Raw genomic sequence first — 21,494 nt, 5'->3', positions numbered from 1 at the left:
AGGATGATTCCGCTAGCCTCTCAACCACCTTTTCCCTGGCCCTTTCCTCGTCTTTGAGACACCAGCCAAGAGGCTCTTAACCGGCAGCTCCAGGTATGAGCTGCCCCCTAGTGGCCAAGTTATTTTGAAGCGCCAGCAGCTGGCCTCAAGGCGCCTTCCTGACCAAAGAGCACGTCTCTCTCGGGCAGTGGAAAGAATTCTCCCCCAGCCCTGAGCACCCAAAGCATGCAGCACACACCGGTAGGGGACAAAAAAACAGCTACTCTTGTTAGAAGAATAGAATGTATTTAGGAAGGATAAAGCCCTTAACACAAATGGTAACCATCCTCTTTGGAAGGTCTAATAAGGTCATGTGTCATGAGAACAAGTTATCTCCTGGGAAACTGGATTCTCTTGTAGGGAGCCAAAATACTCCATACTGAGAAGAAGGGCCTGGGGATCTCTGAAAGTAGGGTCCCTGAAGAGGTGTCTTGGCGTGGTGCTGAGAGTGGCCTAGAGTCCTGGAGAACCTGGACCCTCTCTGGCGACATCGGAACTGACCTGAAGAGATGGACATCTCACTAGCAATGGAAGCCAGCTTCTCTGGGGGCAGGTGCTGATCCCTGAATCTTACAGTTTTCTTATTTTTAACCCGTTTCTCCCTGTCCTGGGCCTGCCTCTCCCAATTCAGACTCCAGTGGCTTGAACGTTTTCCATGACTGCTTGATTTGCCGTTACCCTCCCGAGGCCTAGCGGAGGGGAGTGCCCTGAGTTCCCTGTATTTGCCAGGGGGCTTTGTCTGGGTGTCCAGCATCTGGAGCTCCCTCCCCTGTTGCTGCTCCTCTTCCCAAGAATACAGATCGTCCATCGACCCCATCTTCTTCTCTAAGATCAGGCCAACAACAGTCATGTCCTCCGGAGCTGAAGGAGCCCGACTGCCAAAAGGAGCCCTGTTCCCTTTGGAGAAAGGCCTGACTGTGAATGGACTTTGCTTAACTGTCTCCTCAGCTATTGCTACCTCTCCTCTAGCTAAGGGCTCTTTTGTCCCTTTGATTTTCTTCTTAGGACGAAGCCAGTTGAAGAAGCTCTTCATCTTCTCTGCGAAACTAATTTCTAAAGAGATTTTGCGCTGAAGTACTCCCTCCTGCTTTGGGAACCCTAAAACACTGCTCATAGGACCCTGAGTCGTCCACCTGCTAGTATACGTGTGGCCCTTCAATAAATTAGAGCCCTTTTCCTGTTTTTCAAGCCTCATTCCTTGGTCTCTTGGGGGTTTACTGTAGTTCCCCTTTCTCTGAGACGGTAGCCACAGTTTGCCCTGATTTTTGGCTGGGATCTGAGAATGAAGTTTCTGGTACTCCCTAAAGCCAGGGCTTTTTCCTTCTACCTTCACAAGAGTACCAAGCCCCTCAGCACTTGTCATGTTATTTGGTTGCTCTGTGTATGACGGGGGGACCTCAGTGGCTTGAAAACCAAGAGCACAGGGCTGGACCAGAGTGTTTTTAGTGAGACTCTCTTCATAGCTCGGTTCTAGTACTTTTAGGTCAAATTCTTCCTCATTGGCAAATTGTGTCTTATAAATAAGGCAGCTTAGATCCTGAGTATCCATGGTTCTTAGAGAGAGGGTTTGTCCCTCGGCCATCTGGACAACCTCTTTACTCTCTGTCTCAGGTGAAGGCTCTTGAACACTTTCAGACTCATCAGCTGCCACAGTGTCTTTCAGTGGACAAGGAGGGAGTTGTCTTCTTGTGGCCATTTCTCTAGATTCCCTTACCCTTAAGGGAATTCCTAAAACTTTCTCCACCATCCTTTTCTTCAGGTGAAAATTTAGCTTAGAGAAGTTGTTGGATTTGTTTAATACACAGGAACTCTTAAGGAGGCAAATACTGTCACTATCTGCTCCCTCGTCCTTGAAGGGAAATGTTCCCGGTCCTTGAAGTTGCTTTCTGAAACTGGAGGGTAGGCTCTTCTGTCTTGGAAGTAAAACTGGATGCTTCATATTCAGCTCTAAAATTTCCCTCCTAGACCCAATCTCAGATATATGCTTTCGGGGTCCCCTATGCATTAAGCTAGACCTAAGGAGAAATGTATTCTCTTCCCAGTCCCCCCCAGCCTGTGGTGCTTCCCAAAGTTCCTTCCCAACATTCCAGGAACCCTTCTCCGCCTCCAAGATATCTAATACAACAGCTGAGGCCTCTCTGGCAACACCACCTACCCAGATTTCCTGGAGGTTTCTTTCCCCTACCCTAGAATCAAACCCTAGGCCCCCACCTCCAGTAGGGGAAGTAGCTTGGAGCAAGCCTGAATTTTTTAGTTTAAACAGGTAGATGGATTCAAGGACCTTTTTGGGGAGACCCCACTTCAGCCGGATGTGCATGTGGCGAATGTGGGATTCAAGGACTTTCTTAGTCTCTGGATTAAGGAATGGAATGTCCTTGCAGGGTTCTACCTCATAAATCACTTCTTCAGTGGGTGAAAGAGCCTGGGGCTGGGACCGTGGCTGGGGCTCGGTTTCTGGCTGTAAGTGGGGCTGAGGTGGCGTTTGAGTGGCTGTGTCTTCCGTAGATGAAGCCGGAGGAACAATCTCTCTCACTTTGGGGGGTCTCTGAGACGGCAGAGTAGGCTGTAAGGACACAGACCTACCCCTTGCAGTGGCCCATGAACGGCTCACACTCTCAGGAACCACTTTCTGCTGTATGGCCACACTCTTCTGGAGGAGATGTTGCTGCAGTACCTCCTGTTGGCTAGGGGATGGGCTTTTCTCAGGGTCGCTCTTTGGGCTCTCCTCTGCATGACTGACTGGACCTGTCTCTGGAATTATTGCCGGTGCCATGCCTCGAACAGCTGCAGAGTCGCCGGACGTATCCTTCTTGCCAGAGCGTTTGAGGCCTTCGGATGTAGGCGACGTGGGCTTTCTGGGTCTTGCTGGGTCTTGCTGAGGTATGGTCTGGGGGGCTAGATGTTTGATGGAGTCTTCCACCCTCCGGGCCAGGCCCCAGTGGTGTTGGACAAGCCTCCTTCGGAGATGGGTCTCCAGTATTTTCTTGACATCTTTGGATATGAAAGGCAGCTCTTGGGGCCAGTTGGAAATCTGAACCTGAGGGCAGGAGGCCTTGTGGATCTGGGGCAGCTGGAGAGGCAAAGGGTTGAAGGCCTCGTGAGATCTTTGAACAATCCGGGGTACGCCCCATAAGGACTGGAGCTGTTTCTGCAGCAGGTGCCACTCCAGGGCCTGGAACCTGGGCAGGTAGATAGTGGGGATCTTTATTGGGCTCTCTTCAGGGTCAGTTTTGAAGGTCCTGATGTGGGGGGAGGATGAGGGTAGGTTTGGGGAAGGGGAAGGTGGAGAGAGGGTTGGGGATAGGAGTGGAAATGCTGATGAAGATGGTGACCGGGATGAGGCTGGGTATGAAGGTGGAAGCAGCGTTAAGTGCTGAGTTGGAGAAGGCAGAGAGGGTTGACTAGCTGAACCGGGCAGGTGGAGGTAGGAAAGATCATTGAAGAAAACCAAGGGATTATCCCCCGGTGGCAATTTGATGGTGGTCCCCAGCCAGGATGAGGAACTAGACCCCATATAGGTTGTGGCCAAAGATTCACTGTGTAGAGAGGGGAGACCCCAAAAGAGCTGGATGCACTGTCGATTGTGGCTCAGAGTGCTCTCAGCACCCCGCCCAGGCATGGAACAGAGTCTGTTCAGGAAATGGAGGGTGGTGGGGGCTAAGATCAGGGATATAGGTCTGTGAAGCCGCCGGGAGTTGGGCATCTGCTCTCGCTTCATGGTATTGATAAGGGACCTTTCAGAATCCAAGAAGGACTGCTCTGCCCCAGAGGCACCCCAAGGCTCTGGATCAGGGGTCCACAGATCTTTAACAGATGACTCTCTGTCTTCTAGGACTAAGGACAATTTCTTCAATTCTCTGCGCTGGAAACATGGTGGGATATCTGGCCTCGGCTGGCTCAGTAACTCCTTTTCCTTCCAAATATGGAGTGCTATCTTTTCTGCGATGTGCATCTCCAGGAATTCTTGGGCACTTGGGCTGAGGAGCGGGACTTCATTAGCCTCTGGGTACTGCTGGGTTCTGGAATTCGTAGCCTGTTCGGAAAGCCTCAGTCGTAGAGGAACCAAGTTCTTCTCCTGCCACTCCGAGGTCTTACTGTCACATAGCTTTTCTTCTGGCATCGGAAGGGGCAGAGTCCCCTTTTCTCCCTTTTTCCCCCAGAGATAGGGTTCTGATAGTCCAAGAGAGAGGGGCTCCAGTTGGGAACCCCAGAGCAACAAGTAAGGGAGCATTAAGTACCCTTGGGAATTCCGCCATTGAGAGGAGCCCGAAAAGGTTGCAAATGATTCACCGATGTCAGAGGTCAGGGAGGCTGAGGATATCAGAGCATCCTCTTCTGGGGATAAGACTTTGGGAATGGTGCTCAGCTGGTCTGGTCCTTCGCATGTGGCTGGTGAGAGGGGGTGACTCGGGGGCCTTGGAGTCAGCGAAGGTTGTTGGGGAGGCTGAAAGTCTACTAGAGAAGTGGAAGTCAGAAAGACGGCCGGGTCCTTGATGGACATACGGTCCACCAAGGGTTTCCTACTCGGGGGGGTGGTGTGAACTGCTGAGGGGGTGCTGCTCACTAGTGGCCTGTGGCTGGCGGAGTGGCTCTGGGTCCTGGGAGGGTTCTGGGCGCCGGGGCTAGTCCCAGCCAGCGAGAATCTAAGCACCTGGGAGACAGTCTGTTCCTCTAAGGTGGTGGCGGCTACTGAAGTGGTTTCAACTGTGGAATGGGTCTGGCCTCCAGAGGGAATACAGAACAAGGAAGATCTGAGAATCTGTGAGGTGTTTTTCTCTGGTACGGTGGAGGCGGCCTGTGAGAAGGTGGGAGTCACAGAAATGGGGGGCGTTGCAGAGGAAGTGCAGGTTATGAGGGGAGTGTGAACCACAGAGGGAGTGCAGATTGTGGAGGGGGTGGAAGCCTGGGAGGAGGTGAGCCTCATGGAGACGGGGCAGCTCGCTGCCGTGGTATAGACCCTGGAGGGCTTTTGGACCAGAGAGGAGAGATGGACCACAGAAGAGGTAGGGCTGTCCCCCAGGCTTCTGGCCATTGAGGAAGGGTGGGCTAAAGAGGCCTTGGGTGTGAGGGAGGAGCCGTGGAATCTGGAGGTCCTGGAGGGTTTTGTTGACAAGCTGGGAGCTTTTAAGGGGGCTATTGAAGTGGTAGGAGGTGAGAAGGAACCAGAATTCCTGGAGAACACGGGAGTCATTGAAGGACCTTTGGAGGAAGTGAAGACTGATGAATGGGTAAGGTCCAAGGAGGGGGTAGAAGCCACAGAAGTGGTGTAAGTTCTGGAGTAGTTGGGGTCCAGTGAAGTGGTATGGGCCACGTAAGAAGAATGGCAGAGTTGGGGATGTCCCTGTAGGTAAGCAGGGTCTATTAAAAATGATCTGTCTAATGCAGAAGTTTGGGCTATTGGGGGATTGGAAGCCACAGAAAGGGTGGGAGCAACAGAAGGAACAGCATCAAAAGAAGGGGCAGGAGCAAAAGAAGGAGTGGGAGCAAAATAAGGGGTGGGAGCAAAATATGGGGCAGGAGCAAAAGGAGGGGCCGGGGTAACAGAAGGAATGGGAGTAAAATAAGGAGCAGGAGCCACAAAAGAGGTGGGAGCCACAGGGGGAACGGGAGCCACAGGAAGGGTGGGAGCAAAAGAGAGGGTCGGGGGAATAGAAGGGTTGGGAGCCACAAGGGGAGTGGGAGCCACAGGAGGTAGAGGGAAAAGAGAAGGAGCAACAGGAGAGGGGAGAGCCATCCGAGGGGGGAAAGCCACAGAAGAGGGGAGAGCCATTGGATGGGGGGGAACCAGGGAAGGCTGGGGAGCCATAGCGGGTGGGATAGTAGTTGAAAGGGTGGGAGCTACAGGAAGGGTGGGAGCTACAGGAAGGGTGGGAGTGAAAGATAAAGTGGGAGCAATAGGAAGAGTGGGAACTGAAGAGGCGGCCATGGTGACTGATTGGAGATCCTTAAGCAAGGAGGTATGGGTAATAAACTGGCTAGGTGATTCCTGGGGAATAGGTGGGTTAAATGAAGGAGTAACTGGGGTAGTGGGATTCACTGAGGAAATTTGGGCCATGAAAGTAGCTTGAGTAACAGGTGGGACTACCAAGGGACTTGGCTGCACTGAGGGAGTGGGGGCCTTTGAGAGCTTAGGAGTTAACTGTGGGGACAGAGTCCCAGGAGGGGTAGTTTCCGTGGAAGAGTCTGTCATCAAAGAAGTGCGGACAACAGTGGAGGTGTGAGACAGCACCGATATATGGGTCCTGGAAGTCGTACTGGACTGGGAGTAGGTCTGGACCCTGACGGGGGATTTGCCCTGAAGAGAGTTAGTAGCTGAAGGCGAGGAATGGGGCAGGGAGAAACTGAGGTCCATTGAGTGGATGGGAGAAATAGAAAGAGCATGACCAGGTAAGATATTGGCCGTCATGGAGGAAGAGGGATTCCGTGAGGAGGAGTGTGGTGGACTTGGGTTCTGTGAGGAGCTGGGGACCAGGGAGAGGTTAGAAGGCAAATTTAGAGAGAGATCGGATGGCAGGGCCCAGGAGGCCAGTTCGGGCAGAGTGGAATTGAAGAGCAGTTCAGCCTCCAAAGCCACAGAATTGCACACTTCACAGCCCGGATCTGTGCATAGCATCTGCCGGACGCTGCCCTTCTCAGAGAACTTGGCCTTGTGGCTGCAGGAAACAGGAATGACTGGCTGAAGGCTGGAGAGGGTTAAGGTGGCAGGAACTAGGGAAGGGACATTTGAGTTATCATTGTCCCTCCTGTTCCGCCCCCACATGCCCTAGCCCATAAACCCCCACACCGCCATCCCATAACCCCCCCACCCAACATCCCCTCCAATACGTCTTTGATTCTCTCCCACCCTATGATGGACACGGAAACCTAGAGCTGATCAGATGGGAAAAGGGGATAGGTCACCTTTTCAGGATAGAGGGCAGCTCCCGAGGGCTTTCAAATTCTTCTTGATAAAACCTCCAAGCTATGAAACCAGAAAAATAGTATGAGATTTACAGCTGGAAAAAAAACACCTTTAGAAACTACCTAAATTGATGCTAAATGGTCAGGTAGAAATCTAAGAAATGTTGAACACTCAGGAGATATGTTGGGGCTCCAACACTGTCTCCAACAACCCCGAGTTAATTCACAACTTCAGAATAAATGAGAAACAGGGAATAAAGTGTCCATATTTTGGTTTGCCTGATTGGGAAAATTGATCAAAATTTTGGTTTCCTTTTTATGAGCCTCTCTCCCTTTGGAACTTCCTTCTCTGAGAGCCACAGGTAAACCAAAGGACTTCAAACAGACTAACATACTTGTGTGAGAAAACCTAGAAATGAGAGTTGGGAAACATGATCAAAGGCATTTGGGTGAAGATCAACAGATGAAGAAATAGAAAGAATGTTGTCACCCTAGTTTTGTCATCTGACACCCAAAGAAAGGAACTAGATAAGAAATTTCAGAATACAGAAATTCTAGAAATTTCAAATAAAATAAATTTCAAAAAAAAATTTTTTTCAGGAAATAGTTCAGTTGGAACAGAGGTCTGATATTCAGAGACTGGAGCAGTTTATTTCAAGCAGTATTTATTAAATCCTACTCTGTAGACACACAGATTAAAAAAAAGGGGGGGATCCTGCCTTCAAAGAACTTACATTCTACTGGAGGAAAATAATATGTGCAAATAAGTAAATTTAAAATATCCAAAAAGTAACAATGAGTTAGTTACAGTAACAACAGGGAAGCTCAGGATAGACTTCTTCTTCCTATTTGAGCTGACTCTTGAGTTAAGCCTTAAAGGGATAGACTTCCTACATAGTCTCCTTTCATCTGCCCAACTGCTAGTGCCTCTTCTACCACCATTCCCCCCAAAATAAATTTACTTAAATTTAAACTATTTTGTATTTTCCTTATGTTTGCAATATTTTCCTAAACAAAATATAAACTCCCAGAAAACAGACTATTTGGGAGGGTTTTTGCAATCTGGCAGAGTTGGCCCTTGATGATTGTTAATTGATTTCTTGATTGACAGAATCAAGTCTGTGCTTTAGGGATATTAATTTTACAACTGTGATTGGGGAGGAAATAGAAGAGACAAATTCTCAGAGAGAAAGGGCAAGGGAGAAATCATTTTCCCATAGACATTCCAGGAAGAAAGGGCCAGAATGGCAGACAGAATATCCCATAAGAGGATCAACAGGTGGAATATTTTGAACTTAACATGTGTGAGGGGGTTTCATCTGAAATCAGTCTAGAAAGACATAATTAGTGTTAGATTATAAAGGGCTTTAAATATCAAACAGAAAGTTGACATTTTATTCTGGAGGAAAGAGGGAGCAGCCATGGAAGCTTCTTTGGTGGGCTTATTGATCATTCCTCTTCCTAATTACCCTATTTATGACCCTTCTATTCTTCCAGTTATCTGAGTTTGAAAGCTAAGACTAAAAGAATAATCGTTTATATACATTTACTACATGCTATGCAATTTTAAAAATAAATATTTTCATTCGATCTTCAAATAACTCTGTGAATTATTTTACATTTTACAACAGAGGAAACAGGCAAACAAGTTAAATCTCTTGCTCAGAGTCACACCGCTATTTAGAGTCTGAGCTCAAAATTGAACTCAGGTCTTCCTGACTAGATCCAGGACTGTTATCAGTAGCCGGTACATTTTCAAGTTTTCACTCTCCCTCACCCCTGTGTTCAAGCAGCTGTCAAATCTTGCCATGTCTACCTCATGACATATGCCACATCTATCCCTTTTCTCTACCCACTTGAATGCCTCTCAAATTCAGCCTCCCCTCTCATCTGGACAATTGCAACAGACCCTCCTGATTTCATTTCATCTGGTCTGTGCTCTCTCTGATCCATCCTCCACAGAGTTTCCAAACTGACATCCCCAAAGCACAGATCTGACCATACCTTGGTCCAGAAGCTCCAGGGCTTCCCTTATCTTTCATGTAAAAACACCAATCCCCGTGGGAATCAACATTTAAAGCCCCTTCCCAATCTCCCTCCAATCTAATTTTTCCAGATTTAAATATAACTCCCCTTTACACATCAGGGTCCAACCCAATAGGCCCATTCACTGTTTCTCTCACAGAATATTCCATTCCCCTGCTGAGGTCCCTTCCAAATTTCCAATTCTGTTGTTCTGTGAATTTCTGTACCTTTGCACAATCTGTTCCTCATACCTGGAATGTCCTTTCTTCCTTACTGTGATCCCTAGGAATCCCTTGCTTCCTTCAAAGCACAACTCAAATATTACTTCCTATATAAGGTCTCTTTTCATTTGTCCAGCTGCTAGCACCTCTTCTCCCCTAAAATAAATTTACTTGGTATATATTTTGTATTTTCTTAAATATTTGTTTATTTCCCTTAATAAAATATGAACTCCCCAAAAATGGATTATTACAAGAAGTCTTTGCAGCCTGGTACAAAGTTGGCCTCTGGTGCTTGTTAATTAATTTCTTGACTGACACAATCAGGTCTATAACTTTGGGGATATCAATTTCACAACTGTTTGGAAAATGGATTGGAGAGGAAATAGAAGGGAAACCAGTTGATTAGATGTAATAGTCCAGAGGAGAGGCATTGAGAAACTAGACTGTGTGAGGATGGTGTGTCCATGGGGGAGAAGAGAAAGGAATATTGGGTCAGGAAATGTTTTGGAGGTAGTTTCAACAAAACTTGGCAACTGGACTATGGGAGCAGAAGTAAGGTGGAGTCAGAGTTAGTTGATCCAGACTCTGAGTTTGCAAAGTTGAGTGACTAAAAGATAAATCACCCTTTATGAAAACAGATAAATTAGGAAGGGTGATTGTTAAGGAAAGATAATAACTTCATTTTGGACATGTTAAATTTGAGATGCCTATGGAACATCCATATAGATGGAGATGCCTAGGAGACAACTGGAGATATATTAGAACTTAGGAAAAGGATGAAGACTGGATAACAAGTTTTGGAAATTATTCAAATAAAGATAATTGAACTTGTGGGAACTAGTGGGAGCATCGAGAGCAAGTAGAAAGATTTGAGATTCTGGGACAGAATCTTGAGGAACATACCTGAATGGGAAGTAAGGCATTGGATAATGATCCATCAAAGGTAGCTGAGCAAGAACAGTCAGTCAGGAAGGAGGAGAACCAAGATAGGGAAGAATCATGAAAAAACAAGAGGAAAGAGTACCAAGGAGGAAAGAATGGTCAATAGTATCAAACACAAAAAAAACTCAGGAAGAATGAGGATGAGAAAAGACTATTGGATTTAGCAATTAAGAGATTACTAAATCCAGTAAATTATTGGGCATATACCCAAGGAAATGAAACACTGAGACAAAATCCTGTATGTATTCAAATATTTAGAGCAATATTTTTTTTTGCAAAAGCAAATTACTAGAAACAAAAAACAATGGGATATGAAAACAGTAGAATGTTATTAATGTTATTAATTAATGTTAAGAACCAAAGCAGTGTGAAATAAGAAGAGAATATAGATATATGCATATATCTATAAATATCTGTAGATATCTATACATCATCTATCAAAGTGACTTTTGGTTTAAGACATGGTTGCATCCTGATTGATTCAGAGTGAGTGCAAATTGCAATCATTTCTGTTTTGGCTTGAAATCCAGAAAGTTTATTTATTTATTTAGATTTTTTTTTTCCTTGACTAAGTGAAAGAGGCTATTCTTTGCCTTGACTGCTACCTAGTCTTAATCACTGAATGGTCATTGGCTCAGTAACACTGAGATTCGTTGAAGACCTTGGCTTAAAAAGGTCAAGGTCTCCCACTGCATCCAGGGCCATCTCTAGTCATCCTGGTTTATACCTGGCCACTGGACCCAAATGGCTCTGGAGGACAAAGTGAGACAGGTGACCTTGTACAGCACTCTCTCACTTAAATACAATTCACTTGCATGTCATAGCATTATCTTCCTGATGTCACAGTCCTGTTTGAGAATGAAGGACAAACAACATATATATCTTTCTATCTATAAAACAAAACATTGTATGTAGACAGATCCCTAAAAGTGAGTCAAACTCTAGTCAGTAATAACCCTGCAGTATTCTCAGGGCAGAATATATTGTCAAATGCGCCTATGAGGTCAAAGATTCTTATTTAATCTTTTTTTGTTGTTGTAAAAGAGGGTGCGGGATAAAGATGGGAGGAAGATTTTGATTTTCTTTTTCAAAACTGGTTATGGTGTGAAGAAAAAAGGCATAAATAAAAAATGTCCTTAATCACTGGAATGGGTCTGAGATCTCATCAGTTTGGTTGTTCTAGCCAATGATTCAGATCACTACCGATCCTCCACATTTGTCCACATCCTACTCTAAGTTCACAGTAGGAGATTTATCCAATGGACTGAAGGCCTTCATCATTCTCCTGAATGTGTGCCATTCTCCTACTGCAGGCCAGACATCATGCCAGAAGCCAGAAATATAATAAATGAAGCAATCCCTACTCAACAGGAGGTTACATACTGATGGGGATAGTAGAGTACTTAATAAATGCTTCATCTGTCTGTCTCTGGGAGTATTGGTACTGGAATCAAGGGCCACATTGGGGAGGGAGCCACTTTCCCCACATATTTACAACTTTCATTAGCCATTCCAAAGTTTAAGCCTTTTCTCTTTCATCCTGTCTCTCTTGAATTCTACTTCTTTCTCCCTAGTCTCTCAGAAGTATCTTTGACAATAGGAGTCATATAGCATCACAAGAGTATCCTTTAAGGAACCATTCAACCTGCTTGGGGCCTGGGGTGGAGGAGTTATAGCTATATTTGTATTGCTCCCCACATGGCTTCTGTATGGATAGGAAGAGAACTTTTAACCAAATAAGGCATTGAGGTGATTCCAAAAATAAAATATATTATTTTAAGTACATGAAATTGAAAAGCTTTACTCCCAACAAAATCAACACAACAGAATAAGAAGAGGAGTTGATGATTGAGGAGAAAAAAAATCTTCACACCCATATCTCTGATTAAGGATCTGATATCTGGTATATTTATAAACATATATACATATATGTTATGCATATGTATGAATATATGCATGTATATAGAACTAAAAATATCAAAGCTGGGATAAGTAATCAAAGGATAAAATTAAAACAGTTCTCCATAAACTAGTTCCACATAACTAATAATAAAAGAATTGAAAATCAAAAGAACTTTGAGATTTTACCATATACCCAGCAACGTGACAAGGATGACAACGTCTAGGAGTAGTCAATGCTGGCAGGATCGTGGTAGGTATGGGCACACACACACAGATGCATATATGCATACATACATACACACAGACATAAACAAACAGTTGGCAGAAGTGTAAATTGGTCCCATCATTATGGAAAGAAATTTGGAATTTTTAAAAAGTTACTAAAATATCCATATCCCTCTGACCTAAATTCACAACTGCTAGGCATATAACCCATGAAGTTCAAATGCAGAAAGATCTAATGTGTACCAAAATTTCTAGCAGAACTTTTTGTAGTAGCACAGAACTAGAGACAAAATAGATGACCACTAATTATAGAATGGCCAAATTCTTTTTTTCTCCTTTTTTTCCCCTAATTTTTATTAAAGCTTTTTATTTTTTAAAACATATGCATGGACAATTCTTCAACATTAGCCCTTGCAAAAACTTGAATTCCAATTTCCCCTCCTTGCTCCCCTCCCCTAAATGGCAAGTAGTCCAATATATGTTAAACATGTTAAAAATAAGTTAAATCCAATATATGCATACATATTTATATAATTATCATGTCACACAAGAGAAAAAGTGAAGCAAAAGAAAATGCAAGCAAACAATAACAGAATGAAAATGCTATGCTGTGAACCACACTCAATTCCCACAGTCCTCTCTCTGGCTAACAAATTCTTTAGGACATGCATGTGATGGAATATTGCTCTGCTGTAAGAAATAATGAATATGGTAAATACAGAGAAGCATGGGAAGATTTATATGAACTGATATAAAAATAAGCAGAACCAGGAAAACAATATACATAATGACTACAATGAAAATGGAAAGAATAACGGCAAAGCAATCAAACTAGAATGCTTCAAAATTGCAATGACCAAATTTGTCCCAAAAGATGAATTATGAGAAGGAACTATTATAGGGGCTTGCATTATAGTTGACTTATCCTCTCTTATCAATGATAATAGCTTCAATTCTGATAGTGCTTTCGTTTTCTTTCCCTGAAAAGTGTGTGTGTGGGGGGGGGGGGTCAAGCTCATGAACTCTCAAATAGGCTACCTCTGTCAAAAACAAAGCAGCTTGTAATTTCTTGGCACACTTTAATAATTTCATTTTTCATTGCATATGTTTAACCTATATTGGATTGCTTGCTATTTATGGCAGGGGGTGAGGGGGAGGAAGGAAAAAAATTGGAACACAAGGTTTTGCAAAGGTGAATGCTGAAAACCATCTTTGCATGTATTTGGAAAAATAAAAAGTTATTAAAAATAATAATTTCATTCTTCCAAAATGGAAGAATCCATATGGAAAACTGCTATTCTGGACCTAATTTTTCACCACCAACAAGTATTCCATTGCTGAAGTAAAAATAATAGAAATTTTGGAGGGAAGTGAGTATTCCACCTTAAAAAAAGTATAATAGAGAAAAGGCTAGGCGTAATTTGATACATACCTTAGATTTTTAGAGAGTATATAGTCAGAAAAGGAAACATGGGAACACAGATGATTTAGAGCTTTAAGGAACCTTAAAGGTCATCTAATTCAACTTGTTAATGTTACTCCTATTTCTTAGATTCTACTCATAGATGGTAGGGAGTTGGAGGCTGCAGGACCCAAGGCATCACACCCCAAAGATGCAACATGACCAGTGAGCTCACAGAGGGAGTTTGGTTAAAAGCCAACTAAATAAGACATCCCCGTGATCTTTGGATGACATCATAGGGCGATTAGCCAGCAGTAGGGGCTGCTTTGACACAAGGGGAAATGGGGCTGCTACTCACCATGGAATGAAGCCATCTTTTCCTGACTATTTATAACCAAAAATACTTGGGGGGCAGGGTGAGTCAAGGAATTCTTAATAATGGAGAGAAGAAGGGAATGCCAGATGCTCTCCTCCACAAATGGCCCCTGGGTGCAGCTGTTCCCTTGGCAAACATGACATTGAGAAGTCCAGCTTACTCAAAGGCTGTGTCTGGGAGTGAAGTTCACTCCCCTCCTCTTTTTTTTTTTTTACATTTAAACAAGATCAGCCAATCAAAGTTTTTATACCCTTATCTCTTTCATCTTGATTTTCTGTAGTAAATAATAGTCTAATCTTTAATGAATTGGCTTTTCTCTAGGGGCCTTGAGGAGCTAAGAGATAAGCATCTCAGTAAGTAGTAGAGGCAGTCAATTGTGATTAACTTATGAAATGTTATGTGACAATGGTTTTATATTTTTAACTCTGGGTCAAATTGAGGTAGAAACATGAGCACTAGGAGACTATGACCTATTCAAACTCTTTTGAAGAATCCAAGTATTATTGCTCAGCCATCTTTCCTATTATGGAACAGGGGCTTCTGCATAAAACAGGGATTTAATCCAAGGGGTGCATGTAATAGATTTCAGAGGGTCCATGAACTTGGATGAGAAAAAAAATCTTTATTTTCACTAACCTTTGATTTACTTTATAATGCTATGTATTTTTATTTAATTCATTTAAATTCATTATTGTAAGAAGGCATCTATAGGTTTCACCAAACTATCCAAGGGGTTCATGACACTAAAAGTTAGGAAAATTTCCTGTATTTGCCCCATGCTGGCAACGCCACTACTTCCTTTTCTTTATGTTTTCTGTTCTAGTATTTAGTCAGGAAAGCACAGAATTTTTAAAGTAGCAAATAAAAATAATAGCTAACATTTACACTTTAAGGGTCACAAAATGCTTTACATTTTATCCTCACAGCAATCCTGGTAGGAAAATGCTATTAGTAAATCATTTTATAGATGAGGAGCCTATGACAAATAGAAGTTAAGTGTTTGAAGCTAGATTTGATCTTTAGGTCTTCCTAACTTCTAGGTCCAATGCTCTATCCATTGTGTCACTCTTAACAGAAAATATTATGAATGTTTCTAGATGCCTAAATGAACTCAAGTCATGAGGCTAAGACCAGACATCCAAGAGTACTGAGAGAATTGGCCAATAATATTGCCGGACAACTGTCAGTGATCTTTGAAAGATCATAGACATTTTGAACCACAGATACTACCACTAGGTAAATAGCACAAGAAAGTCAAGACAAAGGAAAATAATCCTATTTTTGCCAAAATATTTATGAAGCATTTCTCATAGGATTATACATTTAGATCTGTATGTGACCTTAGAAATCACTGAGACTAACCATCATATTTTATACTTGACAGGCAGACAGAAGTTAAGTGATTTTGCCCATGGTCACACAGCTAGTTAGTGTCTGGCATGGAATTTGAACTCAGGTCTTTTTTATTCCAATTCTGGTGTTCTTAGCAGCCTTTCATGCCTCCAAGATGCTCCTCCATTGGAGAATGACTGAACATATTGTGATACAAAATGAATCAAAGGAGCAGCTAGATGATACAGTGGATAGAGCACCATCCCTGAAGTCAGGAGGACCTGAGTTCAACTCTGGTCTCAGACATTTAACACTTCCTAGCTGTGTGACCCTGGGCAAGTCACTTAACCCCAATTGCCTCAGCAAAAAAAAATAATAATAATGAATAAGAAAAATTGAAGGAAATTGGGGGATATTCATATGAAATGATATAGAACAAAGTAAATAAAACCAAAATGAGTTACACAAAGACTACACTAGGACAAAGGAAAGCAACACTGAAAGACAACAGAACGCTGATCAATGCAACACCCAAGTATGATTTCCAAGAATTGGTAGGAAAGGATGCCTACTTACTTTCAATTAATTTTCAGCATAGAATGAGGTATATATTCTGTCAGATATAACTCATGCTGTTCATTTGTTTTGTTTAGCTTTTCTTTGCTATAGAAATGGTTCTATAGTGAGAAAAAGGAATCACAGGGAAATGATAGTGATGTAAAAAAATCGATATAACATTTTTCTTTTAAAAAGTAGGCATGGGAAATGGTAGAATTACTAAGGAAATGGAAAAGGGTAAATATCCTAACTTTCAAGGAAAAAAAAAACAGTGAGCTTGATTTAGATATCTAGCAAAATTTTAGAAAGTATTATTAAAAGACTGGTTAGCAGGTACAGAAATAGGAAATAGGGATCTTAACTGAGAATGGCTTAATCAAAAATACATTATTTCAGATTAAATGTATTTCCTTTTTAAAAAGAAAGTTTTGTGTATATATAACCTATATATACATATAAATGTATGTATATGTATATAAAGAGAGAGAATGAAAGAGAGAGCGATTGAGAGAACACTACTTAAACTTTAACAAAACGGGTGAACAATGCTCATGCTGTTCTTGGGAACAAGATGGAAAGATATTTATTGTTTTGTGACTTGGCTGGGCCCAAAGACAAATCAACTTAGTAGAAGAGGGAAGAGAAAAAGGGTAGAAAAGAATAAGCATTAATTAAATACCTACTATATACCAAACACTGTACTGTAAACATTTTACAAGTATCTCATTTGATCCTCTGAGATGAATGTGGTATTATTTCCATTTTACCCTTGAGGGAACTGAGGCAAACAGGTTTAATTGACTTGCCAGGGCCACACAGCTAGTAAGTACCTGAGGCTGAATCTGAATTCAGATCTTCCTGACTCCAGGTCCAGCATTGTAGCCCCTGTACCAACTAAGGGAATGGAAATCTCGCAGAGTATTCCAGTGATCTGTGCTTGGTCTCATGCTGGTTAACAGTATCATAGAGTTATATAAAGACATAGAAAATGTGTGTGTAATTTATATATGACACAAAGATCATCAATATATTGCATGACTAAATTGGACAGATTAAAACACTGGACTAAGAAATAAAGTGAAATGTCATGAGCGCAAAGTCATAAACATGGGTTCAAATAATAAATTTCACAAATGCAAGATGGTAAAGGCATGGCTAATGGAAATTCATAAAAAAAATATCTGAGAAAAATTGTAGAAATTCAACAAGGGAAAAAAAAATCTGGGATTACCATGGAAACATCGCCCATGGGACTATGTTGGGAAATCCAGATTCTAGTTTCAGTTTTACTATTGGCTAATAACTGTGTGACATTGGGCTGAACCCTTACCTCCCTGGACTTTAGTTTTCTCATCCATTAAATGAAAAAACTGGAGTAGATGAGCATTGAGGTTCCATCAATCTCTCAAATTCCACGATCCCATATGGCTCTTTTTTAATAGGGAAGTGAGGAAGGTGGTTCAGAGGTTCAGTTTAAAACATCTGCTCCCCTCAACTTCTTCCTTCTAAAAACAGCTTTTTGCTTTATTCAAAGATAGTTCTTGTTTCTTTTTAGGTGCAAATCCCCAAGACCATGGTTAACCTCTCAGAAATAATTGGAATCCAAAGTTGTCTAAATATGTCAGCTCTGATTAGTGATGGTATATTAGTGAAGAGCAAACCCAGCCCATAGAAAGTAGGAGGGGAGAGAAGATAAACAAGGAATAAATGTAAAGCCGATAGATACCATAATGGTATATATCACTGTGGACAAATTCGTTTCTGCTAATCAGATTTTTTAATGGCAATTTTCTACTTTTAATGGATTTAATTCATTCAATAAACATTTTGTTTATGGAAAAGGAGGAGGAAGAGCAGGAGGAAGAAAAGAAGGAGGTCAAAGAAAAGCTACCAAAGAAAAAATTTTTAATTTGGGTTCCATTAAAAAGAAGTGTTCTGTAGTTGATTATGTCTATTTGCACCATACTATAGCAATATGGTGTTCACTTCTAGGAGTTGCATTTTTGAAGGGTCATTGATAACCTAACAAAGAGCCTCAAGATCATGCGTGTGAGAGATTAATCTTAATGTTTTCCCTCTAAAATTACTTTCAATTATTTTCAATTTATCCTCCATATATCTTATTTGTACTTAGTTATTTGTTGTGTTGTCTCCCCCATTAATCATTGAGAGAAAGGACTGTCTTTCTCTTTTTCTTTGTTATCACTAATATTTAGCATAATATCTGGACACATGGTAATAAGCATTTAATAAAAGGCTTGTTGACTAACACAATTTAGAGGAAAAAATATTTTCAGAAGCCATGGTAACTGTCTTTCATGTGAAATGTTTGGCCCCGGAGAACAGAAGCAGGAACAATGTATAGATATATGTACTGAAGTAGATTTAAACTAAATATGAGATACAATTTCCTAATAGAGCTTCCCCAAACTGGAAATGATTGCCTTGGAAACTATTGGATTTGCTTTCACTAGGTAAAACCTTTATAACTGTTCGTTTCCTATGTGGTAGAAGGGATTTTTGTTCAGGGGTGAGCTGAATTAGGTAGTCTCTGATATATGTTCTAGCTCTCAAGAGTCTGTGACTGGGGAAGGAGATGGGAATGAAGACTGAGACGGGATAAGGATAGTGATGGGGATGAGAGGATGGGAAGGAAGATATGATAATGAGGCTGGAGGTGGGCATGTGATAGGAGTAGAGATAGGATGCCATAGACCTGGGATGGAGTAGACTTGGGGGGAACAGTAGGGATGGGGGGAAGAGTAGGGATGGGGATAAAGCCCAAAGAAGTTCAAGACATAAAGCATAGGATCTTACCTCCCTCTGCAGATTCTCTGCTCTCTGGTCTAAAACGCTGAAAGACAGAAATGAGGAAGTAGTTGGAAATCTGATCTCACCTGGAAGCAAAACCCTTCCCCAAAGGTCCCAGTCTCCGAGCCTGATTCTACTTACAGCCTCCTATGCATGGAAAAGTGGACTAAAGGGATGGGTATAAGGGAATCTCTGACTTGACTCCTGGGCCATCAAATCAGCTCTTTCCAAATAGTATCTAATTATATAACCACCTGCCTGTCTCCAGTAAGTCTGTTTTCTTTCTTAGATATCCATAGGTTTAAGAATTTTGCTTTACTTTTATCTATTATCATCCAATAGGCGCACCTGGCCCATGCTTCAAATATACCTATAAAAATATCCTCAAAGGGCCTAGCAGTTTGAAGCTTAGGAAACAATTATTAAGATTGAGGGAACTTTGAAGCCATAGGATGAGTTAAGTAGGGGTTTTTTTTTTTTCTTAATCACTACTCCTACCACCCCCACCATTGCCCAGCAAAGTCCCTGGGCTAGTGGAATCATAGATTTAAGGATGAAAGGGACCTTCAAGGTCAACTCATCCAACCCCCTCATTTTTCAGATAAGGAAATAAAGATCCAAAGAAGGAAATTTTACTTCTCAAGGATCATTTATGCAGAGGTTCTCTTGTCTCTCAAGGCCCACTCACCACATCCATTTTTCCTCCACCTCATCTCTCATAATTTCTCTCTTCCTCTCTACTCAAGACCATTATCCTGAGGCTCATACTTCATGTCTGCGTCATTGTAATCATGTCCTATGTGATCTCCCAGCTTCCAATCTACCACTCTTTTAAGAAACAAAGTATTTTTAGTCATTTCATTTCAATACTCACCCACCCCACCCCATCCCAATCAACTCATTCAATGACAAAGAAAGGCAAAAACATACAGTTTAGTGACTACATCATGCAGTGTATACAACATTCTGCCTTAGTAGTCTCCTGCCTCCCTATAATGAGCCGAAAGACGTGATTCATCTGTTCCACGGGTCTTTCGACAGTTTTTCAGTTACTCCAAAGTTCCACACCCTTTTTCTGATCAGTAGCTTCTAATATTCTCTTGATCCAACTTCTTATTTTGCTTTGCATTGCTTCATGTAAATTTTCCCATGTTTCTCTGAATTCTTCATATCCCCAATTTCCTCCAGTGCAATAATCCATTACATATACTTGTTGTTTCAGCCAGTCTCCAAAATTTAATCTATGGTCACCCAGTGTCTTTTCTGGATGAGGAAAAAGTAGGAGTGGTGAGCAGCAGTGATATGCCTAGTAATAGTAGGACCACTGAATCAAAGAGTATAGTAAGGTTGGATACTTCTGCTGTCTAACTCCAAATTAATATCTTAGTCAAAATGGCTGAAGTCAAGAGTTTCACCAAAAGGGAATTGATGTGCTTAATCTTCCCACAATCCTGCCATTTTGGGGGTCATCTTTGTATGATATAAAATTAATTTTAATTAAGATTAATTAATTTTATGATATAAGATTAAATCTTGGCTGTTTAAAATTGTATTTCTCTAAATATTAGTGATTCAGAACATATTTTCACGGCTTTAGTCTTTCCTTAGCCCATTATTTACAAGGCTCGTTGTCACACTCATCTCTGGAATAAGATGGGTCTATTGCTCACCAGTCCCCAGCGTGGGGAACTTTTGCTCCATGGATCCCATCGGGCCTTAGTTTAATTTAATTTCTGTAGAACCCCAGCAACGGGTGCTGTTCGAGGCTCGTGCACCACCATACCTTCTCTAGTGCATCTGTTGCATCTGCATCTGAGCAAATACCAAGAGGAAGTCTTCCCCCTGGATAGGCTGCAAATAGTTTTAAAAGGCTTCTTAGCATGTGGTCCTAAAGACCACAAGATGGCGGTGTTGTTTCAGGAAACATAGTTCTTTTCTCTGCCTTTTCTGAGATTGTCTTTGTCTTTGGTGTTTCTGTGTCTCTTCTTATAGAACTCATTTATTATAATAACTTACTTAATAGTATAACTTACTTTAGCAGTTTTATGCTCCTTCTCTACCTTTATTTTAAAAAAGATGTTAAAGGATATTTTGTATTTCACTTAAAGAAAATTATAGTGACCTTTTTTTCTTAATGTTTTCTTCTTTATTTCATATAGTTGCTTCCTGTGGTGAGAAGTCTCTCAATAGTAAAATAAAACTTAATGTTGAGCCATTACAATAATTAAGCTTGGCCCCTGAGGAAGAGACAGAAGACTATGAGCATAGAATGTTGTATATGTTGTCAGACACAATTTGTTAGTTTTGCCTGTTTTGTGTGTGTTTTGATTTTTGTTACAAGGGAATGTTCATTGGGGGAGAAGCCTAGGGGAGTAGTATAGGCAAAAAGGCAATAAACAAAAGACATTTTAACACAAAAGAATAATAAGTAAAATTTGAAGTTTCTCCCCCAAAAGAAAGGTTCTTAGATTCAGGCCTATAGGGCTATTGTGTCTATTAGATAATTTGTATTTCCAAAGTCAAACTTTATCCCATTAGATAAAAGGCAGACTTTCCTAAAGGTTCAGTCCTGTCTTCCCTTTTCTCATTTCCAATAACAAGCAGTGCAAAGATCTAATTGGGCTTGAAGAGGTCACTTATGGGGAATCGGTCTGTGAGGGACTACAACTTGGGCGTTTTACCGTCACATTCTCTGTCTCTACCCAGGAGCTCACCCAGGACGGGCTGTGTGAATGGAGGGAAAGAGTTTTTAAGAGGTGAT

General features: G+C 41.9%; 1 protein-coding gene across 1 annotated transcript; it reads right to left on the bottom strand.

Moving 5' to 3' along the window:
- Positions 1–3: 3 nt before the first annotated feature.
- Positions 4–19,761, bottom strand: LOC127540697 (uncharacterized). The gene is made up of 5 exons (XM_051965519.1): positions 19,664–19,761; positions 19,422–19,561; positions 18,740–18,776; positions 6,940–7,000; positions 4–6,692 (listed from the first exon to the last, which is right to left on the bottom strand). Exons 2-5 carry the CDS (start codon positions 19,428–19,430, stop codon positions 356–358), a joined length of 6,444 nt encoding a protein of 2,147 aa, XP_051821479.1. The 5' UTR covers positions 19,431–19,561; positions 19,664–19,761; the 3' UTR covers positions 4–355.
- Positions 19,762–21,494: the final 1,733 nt, after the last annotated feature.

This window comes from Antechinus flavipes, chromosome 1 (assembly GCF_016432865.1).
Source record: "Antechinus flavipes isolate AdamAnt ecotype Samford, QLD, Australia chromosome 1, AdamAnt_v2, whole genome shotgun sequence".
NCBI lineage: Eukaryota > Metazoa > Chordata > Mammalia > Dasyuromorphia > Dasyuridae > Antechinus > Antechinus flavipes.
The sequence above is the reverse complement of the archived record's forward strand: the minus strand, read 5'-3'. Positions and strand labels throughout refer to the sequence as shown.

Excerpts from the sequence above, each read along its gene's own strand:
- LOC127540697 (XM_051965519.1), bottom strand. Across the intron at positions 7,001-18,739 it reads CAGAGAATCTGCAGAGGGAG|CTTGGAGGTTTTATCAAGAA; the intron begins GTAAGATCCTAT and ends CTGGTTTCATAG. Across the intron at positions 6,693-6,939 it reads CTGCCCTCTATCCTGAAAAG|CCACAAGGCCAAGTTCTCTG; the intron begins GTGACCTATCCC and ends TGTTTCCTGCAG.